The 16,614-nt window shown below is 40.5% G+C and overlaps 1 protein-coding gene across 1 annotated transcript; it reads right to left on the bottom strand.

Moving 5' to 3' along the window:
- Positions 1–13,799: 13,799 nt before the first annotated feature.
- Positions 13,800–16,293, bottom strand: LOC145092808 (mannitol dehydrogenase-like). The gene is made up of 5 exons (XM_079030791.1): positions 16,008–16,293; positions 15,726–15,839; positions 15,104–15,620; positions 14,560–14,713; positions 13,800–14,273 (listed from the first exon to the last, which is right to left on the bottom strand). Exons 1-5 carry the CDS (start codon positions 16,103–16,105, stop codon positions 14,050–14,052), a joined length of 1,107 nt encoding a protein of 368 aa, XP_078886917.1. The 5' UTR covers positions 16,106–16,293; the 3' UTR covers positions 13,800–14,049.
- Between the last annotated feature and the right edge of the window lie 321 nt (positions 16,294–16,614).

Below are 16,614 nucleotides of genomic sequence, written 5' to 3'. Positions count from 1 at the left end.
TTAAACCATAGATCTATGCATAATCTTACCTTAGATGATGATTTACTTGCAAAATCCTCTTGGAAAGTCCCTAAATTTCGAGATTTTTGGAGAGGGGAGGGAAGGAGAGTTCTTTGAGTGTTCTAGAGAGAAAGTTGAGATATTTTGGTGTGTGTGATGATGCTTGGCCGAGAGCAAGGAGAGAAGAGAGAAAGAAGTGACTCTTGAAGTGATACATGCATGGAGGTATGTGATATGTGCCTAGAAATCCATTAGATAATAGTGAGGTGGCAACCAAAGTCAACCTCCCTTGGATTTGGGCCTTGGGCCGAGAATATGAAGGGGAGAGAGGAAAAGTTTGGGCTTTTGCCCCTAAGTCCAACATTAGAGGTAGTTTAGGGTGTTTATTGGACTTATAAAATAAAATTGTGATTTTTATGCTTTATTAAGCTAGGTTAGGTTAAATTATGGGTCAAACTTGTGTTTTATTTCCTTCTAGGTTCTACCTAGCCCAAAATATTGGAATAAACGAATGTGGGTCCAATTAGAGCCCAATTAGGGTCCTAAGCCCATGATAGTCTAATTGGAAGCTTATTGGTTCATTTGGATCCAATAAGGAAGTCTTAGTCCAAAATGGACTTAACCAAAACTTCTAGGGTCTCCAATTGTTTGATGACTATTTATAGTACTTGTATCTTGTATTTGGTTAGAGTTTTTGATTCACATTAATTTGAATGTATAGATTACATAGCTTAAAATTCACAGTTGTGACATCATCCCCCCGTTAAAGGGAATTTCGTCCCGAAATTCTGTTTGAAAGCCAGATTTGAGAATGCTAGAATAGGTGGGGGTACTTCTGCTTCATTTGATCTTCGCGTTCCCACGTGAACTCTGGCCCACGCTTTGCGTTCCACCGTACCTTCACGATCGGGATGCGACTCTGCTTAGTACGCTTCACCTCTCTGTCCATGATTTCGATTGGCTCTTCGACGAACAGGAGATTCTCATTGATTTCGATTTCGTCAAGAGGAATGACGAGAGTTTCATCTGATAGGCACTTTTTCAGATTAGAAACATGAAACACGGGGTGTACACCGTTTAGCTTCACGGGTAGTTGTAGTCTGTAGGCTACCGGACCTATTCGGGCGACGATTTCGAAAGGTCCAATGTACCGTGGGTTTAGCTTTCCTCGTTTTCCGAAACGTATAACCCCTTTCCAGGGTGAGACCTTCAACAATACTCGATCACCGACCTGGAATTCTAAGGGCTTTCGCCGTTTATCAGCGTAGCTCTTTTGCCGGTCGCGCGATGCCTGTAATCGAGTTTTGATCTGGACAATCTTTTCTGTGGTCTCGCGAATGATTTCCGGTCCTGTCATTGCCCTATCCGACGTATGTGTTCTTGCTAGCTGGGTGTCACCTACTTCAGCCCAACATAACGGTGTTCTACATTTACGCCCGTACAGTGCTTCGAAAGGGGCCACCTTAATGCTCGAATGATAACTATTGTTATATGAAAACTCGATCAACGGTAGGTGGGTATCCCAAGACTTTCCGAAGTCTATCACACATGCACGAAGCATGTCTTCAAGCGTCTGAATAGTTCGTTCGCTTTGACCGTCCGTTTGTGGGTGATACGCGGTGCTCATATCAAGATGAGTTCCCATTGCCTTGTGGAGCGACTGCCAAAAGCGTGACGTGAACCTACTGTCCCTATCCGAAATGATGGATTTTGGCACTCCATGAAGTCTTACAATCTCTCGTAGGTACAAACGCGTCAGCCTCTCCATCTTGTAGGACTCTTTGATGGGCAGGAAATGGGCAGATTTCGTCAGTCGGTCGATTATTACCCATATGGTGTCCAATCCGTCCGACGTCTTGGGCAGCTTGGTCACGAAGTCCATAGAAATCCCCTCCCATTTCCACTCAGGGATTGCCGGTTGTTGTAACAATCCGGAAGGTTTCTGGTATTCCACTTTTACTTTGGCACACGTAAGGCACTTACTAACATAAGTTGCGATTTCCGCCTTCATGTTAGGCCACCAATAGTGCTGCTTAATGTCCAGATACATCTTGTCCGAACCAGGATGAATGGAGTATCGTGTCTTGTGGGCTTCCTTCATAACGATCTCCCTGAATCCTCCGATTTTTGGAACCCAAATACGGTTCATGAAGTAGTATACCCCATTCTCTTTGACTTCCAGGTTCTTCTCCATTCCGCGTAATGCCTCGCTAGTTCTGTTTTCCGTTTTCACAGCCTCTGCCTGGGCTGATGCAATTTGAGTGGTCAGATGAGACTGAATGGTTATCGAGTGCGTTTTCGTACGGCGATTTGTGTATTCCTTCCGACTTAATGCGTCAGCTACCACGTTGGCCTTGCCTGGATGGTACTTGATCTCGCATTCGTAGTCGTTTAACAATTCCACCCATCTTCGTTGTCTCATGTTCAGCTCCTTCTGATTCAAGATGTGCTGGAGGCTCTTGTGGTCCGTAAAGATGGTGCACTTTGTACCGTACAGGTAGTGCCTCCAAATTTTTAGAGCGAAGACCACAGCTCCCAGTTCTAGGTCATGGGTTGTGTAATTTACTTCGTGCGTCTTTAGTTGACGGGACGCATATGCTATTACTCTTCCTCGTTGCATGAGAACGCAACCTAAGCCCTGATTTGACGCGTCACAGTATACTACAAAATCTTCCGTTCCTTCGGGTAGAGATAATACAGGAGCGCTACAAAGAGCTTGCTTCAAGGTTCGAAACGCAATCTCTTGCCTGTCTGTCCACTTGAATGGCACACTCTTTTGCGTAAGCAAGGTAAGTGGCTTGGCGATTTTTGAGAAGTTTTGGATGAATCTTCTATAGTAGCCTGCTAGGCCTAAGAACTGACGAATTTCCGTGGGAGTAGTCGGAGTTGCCCATCCTTCCACAGCTTTGACCTTAGAGGGATCCACATGAATCCCGTCTTGGCTAACTACGTGGCCTAAGAAATTCACACTCCGAAGCCAGAACTCGCACTTGGAGAGTTTGGCGTAAAGCTTTTCCGATCGCAGCGTCTCTAGGACTTGTCGGAGATGTTGGCCATGCTCCTCTTTGCTTCGAGAATAGACGAGGATGTCATCGATAAACACAATGACGAAGTTGTCCAAGAACGGTCGACAGATTCGGTTCATTAGGTCCATAAATGCGGCAGGTGCATTTGTTAGACCGAAGGGCATTACGACGAATTCGTAATGTCCATAGCGGGTTCGGAAAGCGGTTTTAGGAATATCCTCTTCTCGGACTTTGAGTTGGTGGTATCCGGACCGTAAGTCTATTTTAGAAAAGTAGCTAGCTCCTTGGAGCTGGTCGAATAGATCATCGATTCGCGGGAGTGGGTAGCGGTTTTTAACAGTGAGTTTATTCAACTCTCTGTAATCGATGCACATCCTGAAAGATCCGTCCTTCTTTTTGACAAAGAGCACCGGAGCTCCCCATGGCGAGTAGCTAGGTCGGATAAATCCCTTGTCCAGAAGCTCACTGAGTTGGCTGGACAATTCCTGCATTTCAGCAGGAGCCAGTCGATATGGTGATTTAGCGAGAGGAGTTGCTCCTGGGACGAGGTCGATTCGGAACTCAACCTGTCTCTCTGGGGGTACTCCTGGAAGATCTTCGGGAAACACGTCCGGAAATTCACACGCTACCGGAATGTCTTGAATGTTAGTTTCTTCTTTTGTCTTGTCCACTATGTGGGCCAAGAACGCTAAGTTGTTCTTTCGCAGATGTTTTTGTGCCTTGATGCACGAGATAAGACGAAGATTCGTGCTAGGTTTGTCTCCGTAAATTACTAGGGTTTCGTGATTCGGGAGACGAAGGCGAACGGCCTTCTCGTGGCACATAATCTCAGCATGGTGGGGGCTTAACCAATCCATGCCGATAATCACATCAAAACTCCTAATTGATACTGGCATTAGATCTATTCGAAAGACGTGCTGGTTAAGGGTTAGGGTACATCCAGTGTAGATTTCCCTAGTGGATTCGGTCTTCCCATTGGCCATTTCCACCGTATAGGTTTCATTTAGCTTTTGGGGTTGTTGTTTTAATAGATGTTTAAACTTCTCGCTTACGAAACTTCGCTCCGCTCCGGTATCAAATAAGATGCATGCATAAGTGTGGTTTAGGAGGAACGTACCGGTCACAACTGCGGGGTCCTGAACTGCATCACTCTGACCCATAGTCAGCATTCTTCCTGCTCCTCTGTTTCCTGAGTTGTTGTTGTTGTTAGGGCAGTCTCGACGGAAATGTCCCGTCCTTCCACACCCGAAACAGGTGTGGCTAGGCCCTGTGTTGTTGCCGCCAGCATTGGTGTTGTTGGTGTTGCGGTGATTGTTGTTGTTGTTCTGGTTGTTTCCCTGACTCTGGTTCTGAGAAGGATAAGTCCTGCAGAACTTTGCAGTGTGTCCCCTTCGGTTGCAACTGGTGCAATGGAACTCCCTACATTCTCCTTGGTGATGGAAACCGCACTTGTTGCATTTGGGATGAGTGCCGGAATAGGGTCTTGAAGTATTTGAAGTAGCTGAGGCTGGAGCATGTGATGTGACTGGTACCGGCGCAGTGACAGCGTGAACTGCCACCGTTTGCTGCTTTTTAGAGGTCTCGGGACCTTGACGCCCCTTCCTCTTGTTGTTCCATCCCTTCTTACCATCGCTCTCCTTCTTCTTCTCAGTCTCTACCGGTTTCTCGCCCTTTTTGTGGTTATGATCATAGAGCCTCTTTGCCAATCTCTTCGCGCTGTCAAACGTTTCAGGGTTAGCAGCTATCACGTTCCCTTGAATGGGGGATGTCAGTCCCCAAATGAATCGTTCAATCTTCTTCCCCTCTGATGTGATCATACCCGGGCACAACAGAGATAGTTCGCTGAATCTCGATATGTAAGCATCGATGTTCCCATTCTGCACCGTGAGATTCCATAGTTCCTGCTCCATCTTCTGTATTTCGCCTCGGGGGCAGTACTCAGCCGTCAACATCTCTTTCATCTCTGCCCAGGGAATAGAGTTGGCGACAGGGAGTGTCATAGCTTCCACATGACCATTCCACCAAGTGAGTGCTTGGTCCACAAAAGTGCAGGCCGCGAACTTCACTTTCATCTGCTCGGGGCACTCGCATATCTCGAATACCGACTCTACCTTCTCGATCCATCGCTTCAGGGCGATCACTCCTCCGGTACCGTTGAAAGTTCGGGGTTTAGCGTTCGCAAAATCCTTGTAGGTGCACGTTTTAGTGAGTCCTTGGTTCGTCCCGTTGTTCGAACTTCCGGATCCTTGCCCGTTACCTCCTCCGTTGTTCCCTCGGTGAAGTTGTGCCATAGCTGCCGTGACCGCAGCAGACACGGCTGCCTGGAAAGCAGTAGAGTCAACTTCCGGCGGGGTTGGTTCGGGATTTCCACGAGTAGCTGGGCGAGGCATCTTTCTGTCATGAAACGGAAAGATGTTGAGTGTACGTGGTTTCGGTGAGGTTATGATCCTACTAACTAGGTGTAGGGTACGAACCTAAGCATTACTATCATCAAGCATGCAATCATAATGTCTCAACACATAGCAACTGAGAATAATTTAGCAAAACACACAAAAGTTTATTAATATTATCCGCATTTCGTACAAGAAAATTTGCTCGTAGGAGCATACATAAGTAACACTAATCCGACAGCATAACGGCTCCATGAGTAGTGTAGTCACTTAAACATAGAGCCGGAGTACATAACATAGTTACTAATATCCTACTACGATAGGTCTATCCCTAACCGCGATGAGCTGTGTCAGGAGGTGGTGCCGAAGTCATATGCCGAAATGTTGTGCCAGTAGCTGCGCCATCTCTGCCATGTCTTCTATAACCTCATCCCTCTCATGCTCTGCTTGCACTGCCCGAGCCTCCATAGCATACAGCTGTTGTCGCAGTGCAGCGATCTCAACTTCGAGGGAACGGTTCTCTCTTGGGGGGTTCACTGGTGGGGTAGGGTGATCTGGTTGTGCCTCGTCCTCGCATGGCGGGATGGGGTCCTGGTCCCCGTCCCGGCCGTCTTCGTCGTCATCGTCGAGCTCTCCAAATTCATAGTCAGTGTCTACATATTCGTCGGGTTCGACGTCGTGTGCTTCTCCTGGATTCTCTCCCGGCTCATCCACAAGCATCCCGTGAGCTACTAAGGCCTGATGAAACTGGATACCCTGCTGCTCCTCCTCGGGCTCCTCCTCCTCCTCTAGCCACCCGTTGTTTCCCTGATTAGGGAAGTAGGGGTCTCCAGGGTGATGAAAACCAGCCATGCTGTCTGCGCGAGTACGTAATTATGCTACATTATTCCTAGGGTACTATGACTATTACACAGACTAAGCAAATATTCTCTTTTTGGGTGATAGAGGGTATAATTTTTAGGTTCCCTGGCTATTCCGATCTCATCAAGATATGTGTTAGTTTTACCTTGGAGAGAATGTAGTTGATCAGGCTACATTCACCCCTTGGTATCACTAAGAACAGTCCCGAATTAACCGAGATACCAGCATTATGGTGTTTGATTCAGCGTTAGGTCCTTACTCCTAATGCAAGCAAGTGTATTTTATTCATTTGTTTTGTTCAGAGTTATGTTAGTCCCTCTTTTTGGTTTATAGTTGCATATCAATGTATGGCTCGACATGCTAGTTCACTATAAACAAAGCTCTGATACCAACCTGTCACACCCCCGAACCAGACGGCGGAATCGTCCGGGGGCTGTCGTGACTCAATTGAATACCACAACGTTGTATATATATGAAACAAAACAATAATCGTCACCATTCATCAACATAGTACAACCAGTAGTGTTTTCATGACATACATTACTTAAGATATTACATTTCCAAAAATTAATATTGTTTGGTTCATTCAAAAATAAACTGCAACCGTCACTGAGCATGATTTCCCTTGATTCATTGGTTCCCTGAGAATACAAGTATTTTGGAAAAACGTCAACATATGAAATGTTGGTGAGTTCATAAGTAGTGTTTGAAATCGAATGTTTATATTGTTTGAAAAACCACCAGAAAATCCGATATTTTCTGAAAAGAAAAGCTTTCAAAAACGTTTGTGAAGATCCATAGGTATGCTTGTTTGTTTCTATACTTGTAAAAAAAATGTTCGTTGAAGATGTATGCGTTTCAAATCTGTATGTAATGAAAACCCTAGGGAAACCCGATGTTCCCCTAGTTCTTTTGAAATCCCTTGAGTTGCGTTGAAAACATTATGAAAATAGCAGTATCGGTCCCAAGCGACGTTGGAAGGTTCTCGAGCATTGATTATTTACTACAAACCCGCATTACACAAACGCCCAGTTTGTAGTTATACTAACGAACCCGAAGGCGTCGTCCGTACTAATCACGTTATCCAATCGCCCGGACTATGTGTAGTCCCACATCCGAAGAGAAAGAGGTCACGAAGACCCCGATAACTCTATTAACCGGCTGGGGAAAATATGCGTGCGAGGGGTCCCCGACCCGCCTCGTAAAATGTGTAGACTTTTCTAGCAATACCATGGACCCTTGGGGACCAGTGGTACAAGCCATTGAAAGTCACCCTACGTTGTGCCAAGTCGGTAAAACTCAACACTTCGTAGAAAAAAAATGTCTTCGGGCCTTAAGATCAGGTCATTGGGCTAGCTAGGCCCAACAAACAAGATTTTACACTTTTGGGGCCCGAAGATGGTGCGTAGACGTCTGTGCACACTCGTATGTATATGTATTACCAATCGTTATTTGTATGTATCAAAGAGTTAGTAGTTGTAGATTTCCATTGGCTCGAGACCGAGCCAATTCGTTTAGCAACGACTTTTGGTATTGTAATGAGTTGTATTTCGTTGATAGTCGAGGTGTCATTATTTGATCAAATTGTACACATTGAATCAGCCTTGAAATATTTCTGTTTTCAGCCCCTCATTATTTGTAAAATTTACATTTTCAACCCTTTTATTTAAATATTTCCCGGTTTGGTCCTTAAACTATTTTTCTTGACATTTTAACACCAAAAATTATTGAAATTAATATTTTCCAGCATATTTTTCAAAGAAACAGTTTAAGTCCCTGAAAATGCAGTTTTTCTCGGTTTTAGCCCATCTTTTCGCAATTTTGACAATTTTGGCCCAAAATGGAAAATTTTTGCAACTTTGGTCCTTTTTAAATTTAAAAAGCATTTTAAACCTTTGAAAAGGGTTTGGGACACTTATAGTCCACTGTTTTACAGAATTTCACAGTTTTGGCCCTTCAAAACAGAAAAATTCGCATAATGGGCCTTATTGGGCCGAAATTTTCATTTTTAGCCCAATAGGCTTGAAATTTATGTTTTTAATCCATTAATTGAATAGAATTCCAGAAATAGTTTTATGAAAACTGTTTTGGCACATTCCAACCATCAGAATCTGTAAAATGTCAATTTGGGCCCTTAATTTTGTATTTTTCACATTTTTGGCCCAAAATGTGTGTTTTTAGCTTAAAGAAAATTGTTGCTAACCACATGGCTATTTATCTAGTATCACTTATTATGTAGGAACATATTTGAAGCTAATATCATAAAACATGAGTTATATCTCAGTTTTGAGGGGTTTAATGGCTAGATCCAACATTAAAACACATATAAGCATACATATAAGCATGGAAATCATACAAGGCATACAAATACATATAGATCTACACTTTCACTTGTATTCCCCCCCCACAAAAACTCTTAAAAACAGAAAATAGGGGTATGAATCTCACCTTGAGTGGGTAGTTTCGGTTCTTGAAGAAAAATTGGAAGAAATGAAGTGATTTTTGGCCCTTGCACTCCTTGATGAACTTTTCGAGATTATGGGGTTTCTAGAGTGCAAGATCACGGTTTTTACATGGATTAGGAAGAGATTTTGATAACAAAAGAATTTAAACCATAGATCTATGCATAATCTTACCTTAGATGATGATTTACTTGCAAAATCCTCTTGGAAAGTCCCTAAATTTCGAGATTTTTGGAGAGGGGAGGGAAGGAGAGTTCTTTGAGTGTTCTAGAGAGAAAGTTGAGATATTTTGGTGTGTGTGATGATGCTTGGCCGAGAGCAAGGAGAGAAGAGAGAAAGAAGTGACTCTTGAAGTGATACATGCATGGAGGTATGTGATATGTGCCTAGAAATCCATTAGATAATAGTGAGGTGGCAACCAAAGTCAACCTCCCTTGGATTTGGGCCTTGGGCCGAGAATATGAAGGGGAGAGAGGAAAAGTTTGGGCTTTTGCCCCTAAGTCCAACATTAGAGGTAGTTTAGGGTGTTTATTGGACTTATAAAATAAAATTGTGATTTTTATGCTTTATTAAGCTAGGTTAGGTTAAATTATGGGTCAAACTTGTGTTTTATTTCCTTCTAGGTTCTACCTAGCCCAAAATATTGGAATAAACGAATGTGGGTCCAATTAGAGCCCAATTAGGGTCCTAAGCCCATGATAGTCTAATTGGAAGCTTATTGGTTCATTTGGATCCAATAAGGAAGTCTTAGTCCAAAATGGACTTAACCAAAACTTCTAGGGTCTCCAATTGTTTGATGACTATTTATAGTACTTGTATCTTGTATTTGGTTAGAGTTTTTGATTCACATTAATTTGAATGTATAGATTACATAGCTTAAAATTCACAGTTGTGACAGCGGTAGTGCCGTTAGAGGACATTCAGGTGGATGCGAGCCTGAACTACGCGAAGAGACCAATTGCGATTGTGGATCGGAAGATCAAGGTTCTGAGAAACAAGGAGGTGCCTCTGGTGCAGGTTCAGTGGCAACATCGAAAAGGATCCGAGTTGACTTGGGAGCCAGAGCGAGAGATGCGTGAGCAGCATCTGGAGTTATTTCAGGGATGAGACTTCGAGGGCGAAGTCTGATTCAAGTGGGGGAGAATTGTAACAACCGGAATTTCAGGTATTATATTTATTCATTTTATTTCAAGTTTTGTGGAAGAACTCGGCGAGTTGGTGCGTAGACTCGCCGAGTAGAGACACGATTTCTCACCCGGATTAATGACCGGACTCGACGAGTCGCATTGGTGGACTTGGCGAGTTCGCGCTGTTTAATGAAACCCTAATTTCTCGGGTTTGGGACCTATTTAAAGGGCCTTATGGCCGTCATTTGTGCTCACCAGCCCCCAGAGCGAAACCCTAGTGAGCTTGAGCGTTTGGAGTGAGAGAAGGAGCCATTGTCGACCTTAAAGGTTGTGTCTAGCAAAGGAAAGGAAGCTATAGCCAAGAGGAAGCAAGAGGGTTAACTTCCTGAAGATCTGAGGTCCAGAACATCACGTTTGAGGTACTATTTTTGAACCATTTTTCTGTTGTGGTGATGTTTATGTTGATTTAGGGCTTATTGAGCCCTTTTGTGACTAGATCTAGTGCTCCCATGGTTCCTTAGCGAGTTAGGTTCTGGATCTGGACCCATGGAGGTCCAGAGTGCCTCTTTGTCCAAGCTTTATATGAGTCAATGGAGGTTTTGGTTTGGGATCATTGTATTTGAGGTTAAAACACCATTTATGAGTCAATAGGTGTGATATGAGCACCAAGACATAAACTTTACGTGATAAATAAGCTTGGAAAGACTAGATCTATGAGTTAGTGGAACAGATCTGACCTCAGAAGGTCGTTTGGGGTTGTGCATGGAATGCACTTGTCGAGTCCATAGGCAGACTCGACGAGTTGGAACGAGTTGTTCCATGTTTTCGAACCAGGGGTTGAGTAACCGAGTTGGGTGAGTGACTCGGTGAGTCGGAAGGGATTCAGAGGAATTGGGACCCCGTAGGGACTCGGCGAGTCCACGCCAGACTCGGCGAGTTGGGTTGATCGTTGACCATTGACCAGAGTTGACCGGTGTTGACTTAGTAGAATTAGTCAACCATATTTGGGATAGTGTTAATTAGAGATATACTTGTGTTATAGGAGGACTATAGCTCGGGAGATCGAGCACTAGTGATTTCCGGGATTTACGAGTTACCGAGATATGCGAGGTGATTCTTCTCATTATACTTTACCTTGAGTAGGTAATTAGAGTTATGTGATACAGTGTTGTATGCTATATGTGTGTTATGTGTTGCACTGCGTTATTCTATGTGATTTATGTTGTGCATGCTACAGAGTTAGAACCGGAAGGTTCACAGAGATAGAGCCTGAGGGTTCATAGAGTTGGGTGCACGGACCCAGAGAGTTATAGCCTCGAGTGGCTAATATGTGTTATATTTATATATGGTATTTTGGGGAACTCACTAAGCTTTGTGCTTACAGTGTTTGGTGTTATTTGTTTCAGGTACTAGTGATGATCGCGGGAAGGCGTCGGCCTGATCAGTACACACACAAGATTTTTATGTTATGAGATCTTGGGATTGTTATATGCTATGAATTTGAGTTTCAAACAATGATGTTTTTATGAATAATAAATGAATTATGTATTTATAAATTGCGAAAAATTGTTTTGAAATTTACGGTGTTACAATTTTTGTTATATTTATACAAAAGATTTGGTTTTATTAATAAATTGCTAAATTTATGCTCCTAAAAATTTTACTAGTTTTAAAAGTTATACATAGATTATGATTTACAATTTGGAAATATCAAAAGCTTGTATTATTTTTCGTTTGTGTCGCCTACATCCAAAAGGTGTCGTATTTGTGATCTTTACATGCGTCCTTTGAAATTTACCACAAATATGGTAGATAAAAGGGATAAGAGTAAATTACATGAATGGTCCTTATAGTTTGGGTTAATTTGCGTGTTTGATCTCTAACTTATTTTTTTTAACTCGAAAAGTCTCTACTGTTTGTTTTTGTTATACGTTTGGTTTCTACTGTTTGTTTTTGTTACGCGTTTGGTCCATTTCTTACCTAAAAAGATTATTATTTAAATAAAGAAAAATAACGAGTAGGTAATGTAAGGTGATGGGGGTTGGGTTGAAGGTGTGTTTAAATAAATTAAAAAATCAAGGTGAAAATAGTTTTTTTAGGTAAGACAGGGACCAAGTGCGTAACAAAAACAAACAGTAACGACCTTCAGAGTTAAAAAAATAAGTTAGGGGCCAAACATGCAAATTACCCTAAACCATTTGGACCATTCGTGTAATTTACTCAAGGGATAATGACTTAAAAGGGTAATATATTTTTTGAATTGTACACATTTGGTCACTGAGTTTTTTTTCGTCAATATTTGCCCTTCGAACTTGTTAATTGTACACATTTAGTCCTTGACCGGTTACTCTAGGTTAGCCAAGAAAAATGAATTAATATGGTAATATATTTATCATTTTGTACACATTTAGTCCTTATTTTTTTTGTGCATATTTAGTCCTTAATATTTTTTTGTTTCAAAATAACTCATTTTTGTTTTTGTACTCATTCAATACTTATAAATGATTTATTTAGGTTTTTCTCACGGCATCTTACGTGGGACACTCGTTGATGAGGTGTTTCGGGTTGTTGATGTTTATGTTTATCGCGATCTCGACTGCTTGGTTGCGTAGATCTTGTGGTTTGGTTTAGGTCTTGTGTTCTGAACGTTATAACTTCTTCATACGATATCAGATTTTAACGATCTTTATTTCCACGTGTTAATTTTTTTAGTCTACGGGCGTGTTTGGCAAAAGTAGATGTTAGCTGGAAGCGGATAATGGTGAGCTGGTAGCAGATAGCTGGTAGCGGGAAGTTGTAGCTTTTATATGTTATATGAATGTTTGGCAAAAATAGTTGGAAGCTTTTGAAATATATAAAATTACATAAAATGACAATTAATTAAAAATAAATAAATATATAAATATATTTTTAAGGGTAATTATGGAAATTGATTGTAAAAGCTCGGGAGCGTTTTGTTAAACGCTACATGAAGTAGCTTTTAGAATCGGAGCGTTTTGTTAAAACTAAAAGTTAAACGCTTGTACTGCCAAACGAAGCTTTTTGTTTAAACTAGAGCGTTTTATCAAAAACTACAAGCTAGAAGCTCTCAAACGCTTCCAAAAGCTTCGTGCCAAACACGCCCTACTACAAGTTTCGTTAAGATTACACCCGTTAAAATCTAATATATTTATACGTACGATTTTATAAAAAAAAAACATTCATACATGCATTTATAAAAAAACGTATGGATATAAAAATCGTAAATAAAAATATATTACTTTTTAACAGGAGTAATCTAAAAGAAAGTTGTAGTAGACTAAAGTACAAACGCATGGATATAAAGATCGTTAAAATCTGAGATCGTATGAAGAACTTATTACGTTCAGGACACATGACCTAAGTTATCAAGTTGTCGAGATCACGATGAACATAAATATCAAAAACACTAAACATCTCATTAATGATTATCCCACATAAGATGTAATGAGAAAACCTTAAGAAATCATTCATATATATATATATATATATATATATATATATATATATATATATATATATATATATATATATATATATATATATTAAGGACTAAATGTATACAAAAATATTAAGGACCAAATATGTACAAAGTGAGAAAATATATTACCCTATTAAGTCATTTTTACTGGTTAATCTAGAGTAGCCGGTCATAAAGACTGAATATATACAGTTTAACAAGTTGAATGGGTAAATAGAAAAAAACTCAGTTCAAAAAATATATCAACCTTTTAAATCATTACCCCTTGATAAAATATCAAATTTTACCACAACTATGGTAAATAGTCTGTTTGCCTTTGTATAACTTTGTATAGGGACAATTTCTGTAGTTCTGTATTGCACAATCACATAGGGGTCATTTCTATAAATTCATTATTATATAGGGAACATTCCGTAATTGTTAATTCCAGCTAATAAACAGAAACATTTTCTGAAATTTCATTATTATACAGGGACCATTTCAATAGTTCAGGAAATAAATAAAAATAAAAACAAAAACTGTAGCATGAAGTGACCTTGAAAATAATAACGACAACCAAGTAAATGCTATAGATAATATTGGACTTGCTTCTTCTAGCCAGTGACGCAAGCAAAGATCTAATGCATAAACCTTATGATTAAATGTTTCACAAACAACCAACTTGTGCCGTCACCTTCATGAACCTCAGACTTTGGATCTCGTATCTGATGGAACCTTGATTGAATTTGCAACATCGATCACAAAGCGATATCTAACATCAGATTTCAAAAGACGTTCCATGGCCGTGTTCACGTAATCTATCGGGATAACCTCTATATCCGCTGTTATTCCATGCTTTGCACAAAAATCAAGCATCTCTTGAGTCTCTTTTAGTCCCCCAATATTACTACCACCAACAACCTTCCTCCCTATCAAATTTCAAACCATTACACTATAATATATATATAATTAAACCATCAATTTCGAAAACAAGTTACATATATGGAGTCCTTGTATATAGAGGTGAATGAGACCGTGTTAAACTGATACTGGTATGATGTTAAACTAGACCCCATCGTTGATATGTGAAGTCCATAGAGATTTTAAGGGAAGGGAGTCAGACTCCAAAACATATAGAAAGCGAGATGTGACTATGTGAGCCGATGTGGGACACCAATAAAGATAATATTGATCAAGTTAAGCTAAAGTAGTTACCTAAGACCAAAGGAAATGCAGGCAGCTCATGTGGCACTGCGGGCATACCAACAAGAACAAGCTTTCCATCAGTTTTTAGAATATTAAGAAATGGCACAATCGGATGAGATGCAGAAACCGTATCTAAGATACCATCGAGCGTTCCGGTAGCAGACTATTAATATAATCAATAAACCCAAGTTAAACATATATATAGGTTCAAATGTTTCTATCATCTATTGTATGCATGTATGATTGATTGTGGACCAATTATTTTACTTATTATAAGAAACATTAATTAATACGTATTACATGTTTAAGATTTAAATCTTCCACATTTAACAAGTATTAATTATATTTCTTAAAAAATAAAAAACTAAAATGATTGATTTATAAATTCTAAATTGATTATGTGCCCCCACCACCCCCGTGTCATCATGTGAGATAAATAAGATAAATAGTGGACAGATCAATGGGCCCAATCCACATTGTCATGGCCCATCCACATTAAATTGACATTCAAACCAAACTAATAATTTGCTCAAGTAGAAAGGGTGTCATTCACCTGCATTTGGTCCACGTCTTTGCTAACAATGAAATGGTCAGCTTTAAGTCCATCAAGTGCTTCCTCCTTCTTCTCTGGGGTCGTACTAAAAACTGTAACCTCTGCACCCAAAGCCTTCGCTATCTTCACTGCAACATGACCGAGGCCACCAAGACCAACTACCCCGATCTTCATACCAGGCTTGTCAAGTCCGTAGTGTCTGAGGGGACTGTAAGTTGTGATCCCAGCACATAGCAATGGTGCACCGGAGTCAAGTGGCAAATTGTCTGGCCAATGCAACACGAAGTGCTCATCAGCAACCATGTGATCAGAGTAGCCACCGTATGTGAGTGTGCCATCGGAATAATTAGGAAAAGCATAAGTGAAGGTCATCTTCGGGCAGAATTGTTCAAGATTGTTAGAACAGCTTTGACATGATCTACATGATCCCACCAAGCATCCAACACCGACTGTTTCTCCAACTTTGAATGTCTCTACTTTGCTTCCTACTTCTGTGACCACACCCACAATCTCATGCCTTCATTTATCATCATAAGATCGATAAATACATGCATATATAGAGATTCAAATTGTAGTTCTAAGTTCGAACAACGTAAAAGAAAAGGAATGATAGAATTTGTACCCTGGAACAACCGGATAGGTAGTCACTCCCCATTCGTTCTTTGCAAAATGAAGATCCGAATGACAGATTCCGCAATAAAGAACTTTAAATCTCACGTCTTTATCCCCTGTAGCTCTGTAACAAATCAATGACAAATGACTTCACGCATAATAACTTTAATTATCAAAACAACCATTCTTGTTAGTGGAAACAAAGTAAAACATGGAAACAATAGTACTTGCTTGATCAAAACAAATAAAACAAACACAAAAACCTTTGGATTTTAGTGTTTTAAATGCTTACCTTCGGGAGAAGGTGAGGGGTGAGAAGGTTCCAGAAGTGTCGCTGGCAGCATAACCATAGGCCTTGATGGGATGCTCTGTCTCTGGTGATTTCGCCATTTTTGAAGGTTAGATATGCAGCACAAGGTGTGAAGAGAAGAGAGTGTGTATGAGGTACTTATAGGCTGATTTCGCGTTTATGATGCGAGTCAAAGTTGTCGTGCTAATTTGGTAGTGGGTGGAAAAAGAAACAGGGCACTTTCCATGTTAGTAAGAAATCAATGATAAGCTGATAACTTCCAAATGTTTGGCCGTTAGGGTAAACCACCGAAGTTTTGTTTTGTAGTCGTGGAAAATATATTTTTTATCGCTTATAATGATATATTATATATATTTTCTTATCGCGATCAATATAAATATATTTTATATTTCATATAATAACATTGTTAACTAAACTTTTTGGGTTTTAATATTCTTAATAATAATAATCGGTACTAGTCTACTAGAGATGCTTTGTATATAGACATTATTATCTTTTGGATTACAAAGGTAACTCATGCGGGTCATCACCTGAGCAATCTAACATTCTGCCACTTAAAGGTGACATTTACCATTACATATTGAACTAG

The sequence above is a fragment of the Lactuca serriola genome, chromosome 3 (assembly GCF_051521515.1).
Source record: "Lactuca serriola cultivar US96UC23 chromosome 3, Lser_US96UC23_V15, whole genome shotgun sequence".
In the NCBI taxonomy this organism is placed as follows: domain Eukaryota; kingdom Viridiplantae; phylum Streptophyta; class Magnoliopsida; order Asterales; family Asteraceae; genus Lactuca; species Lactuca serriola.
Note: the sequence above shows the minus strand (reverse complement) of the source record. Positions and strands in the feature narration are given on the sequence as shown.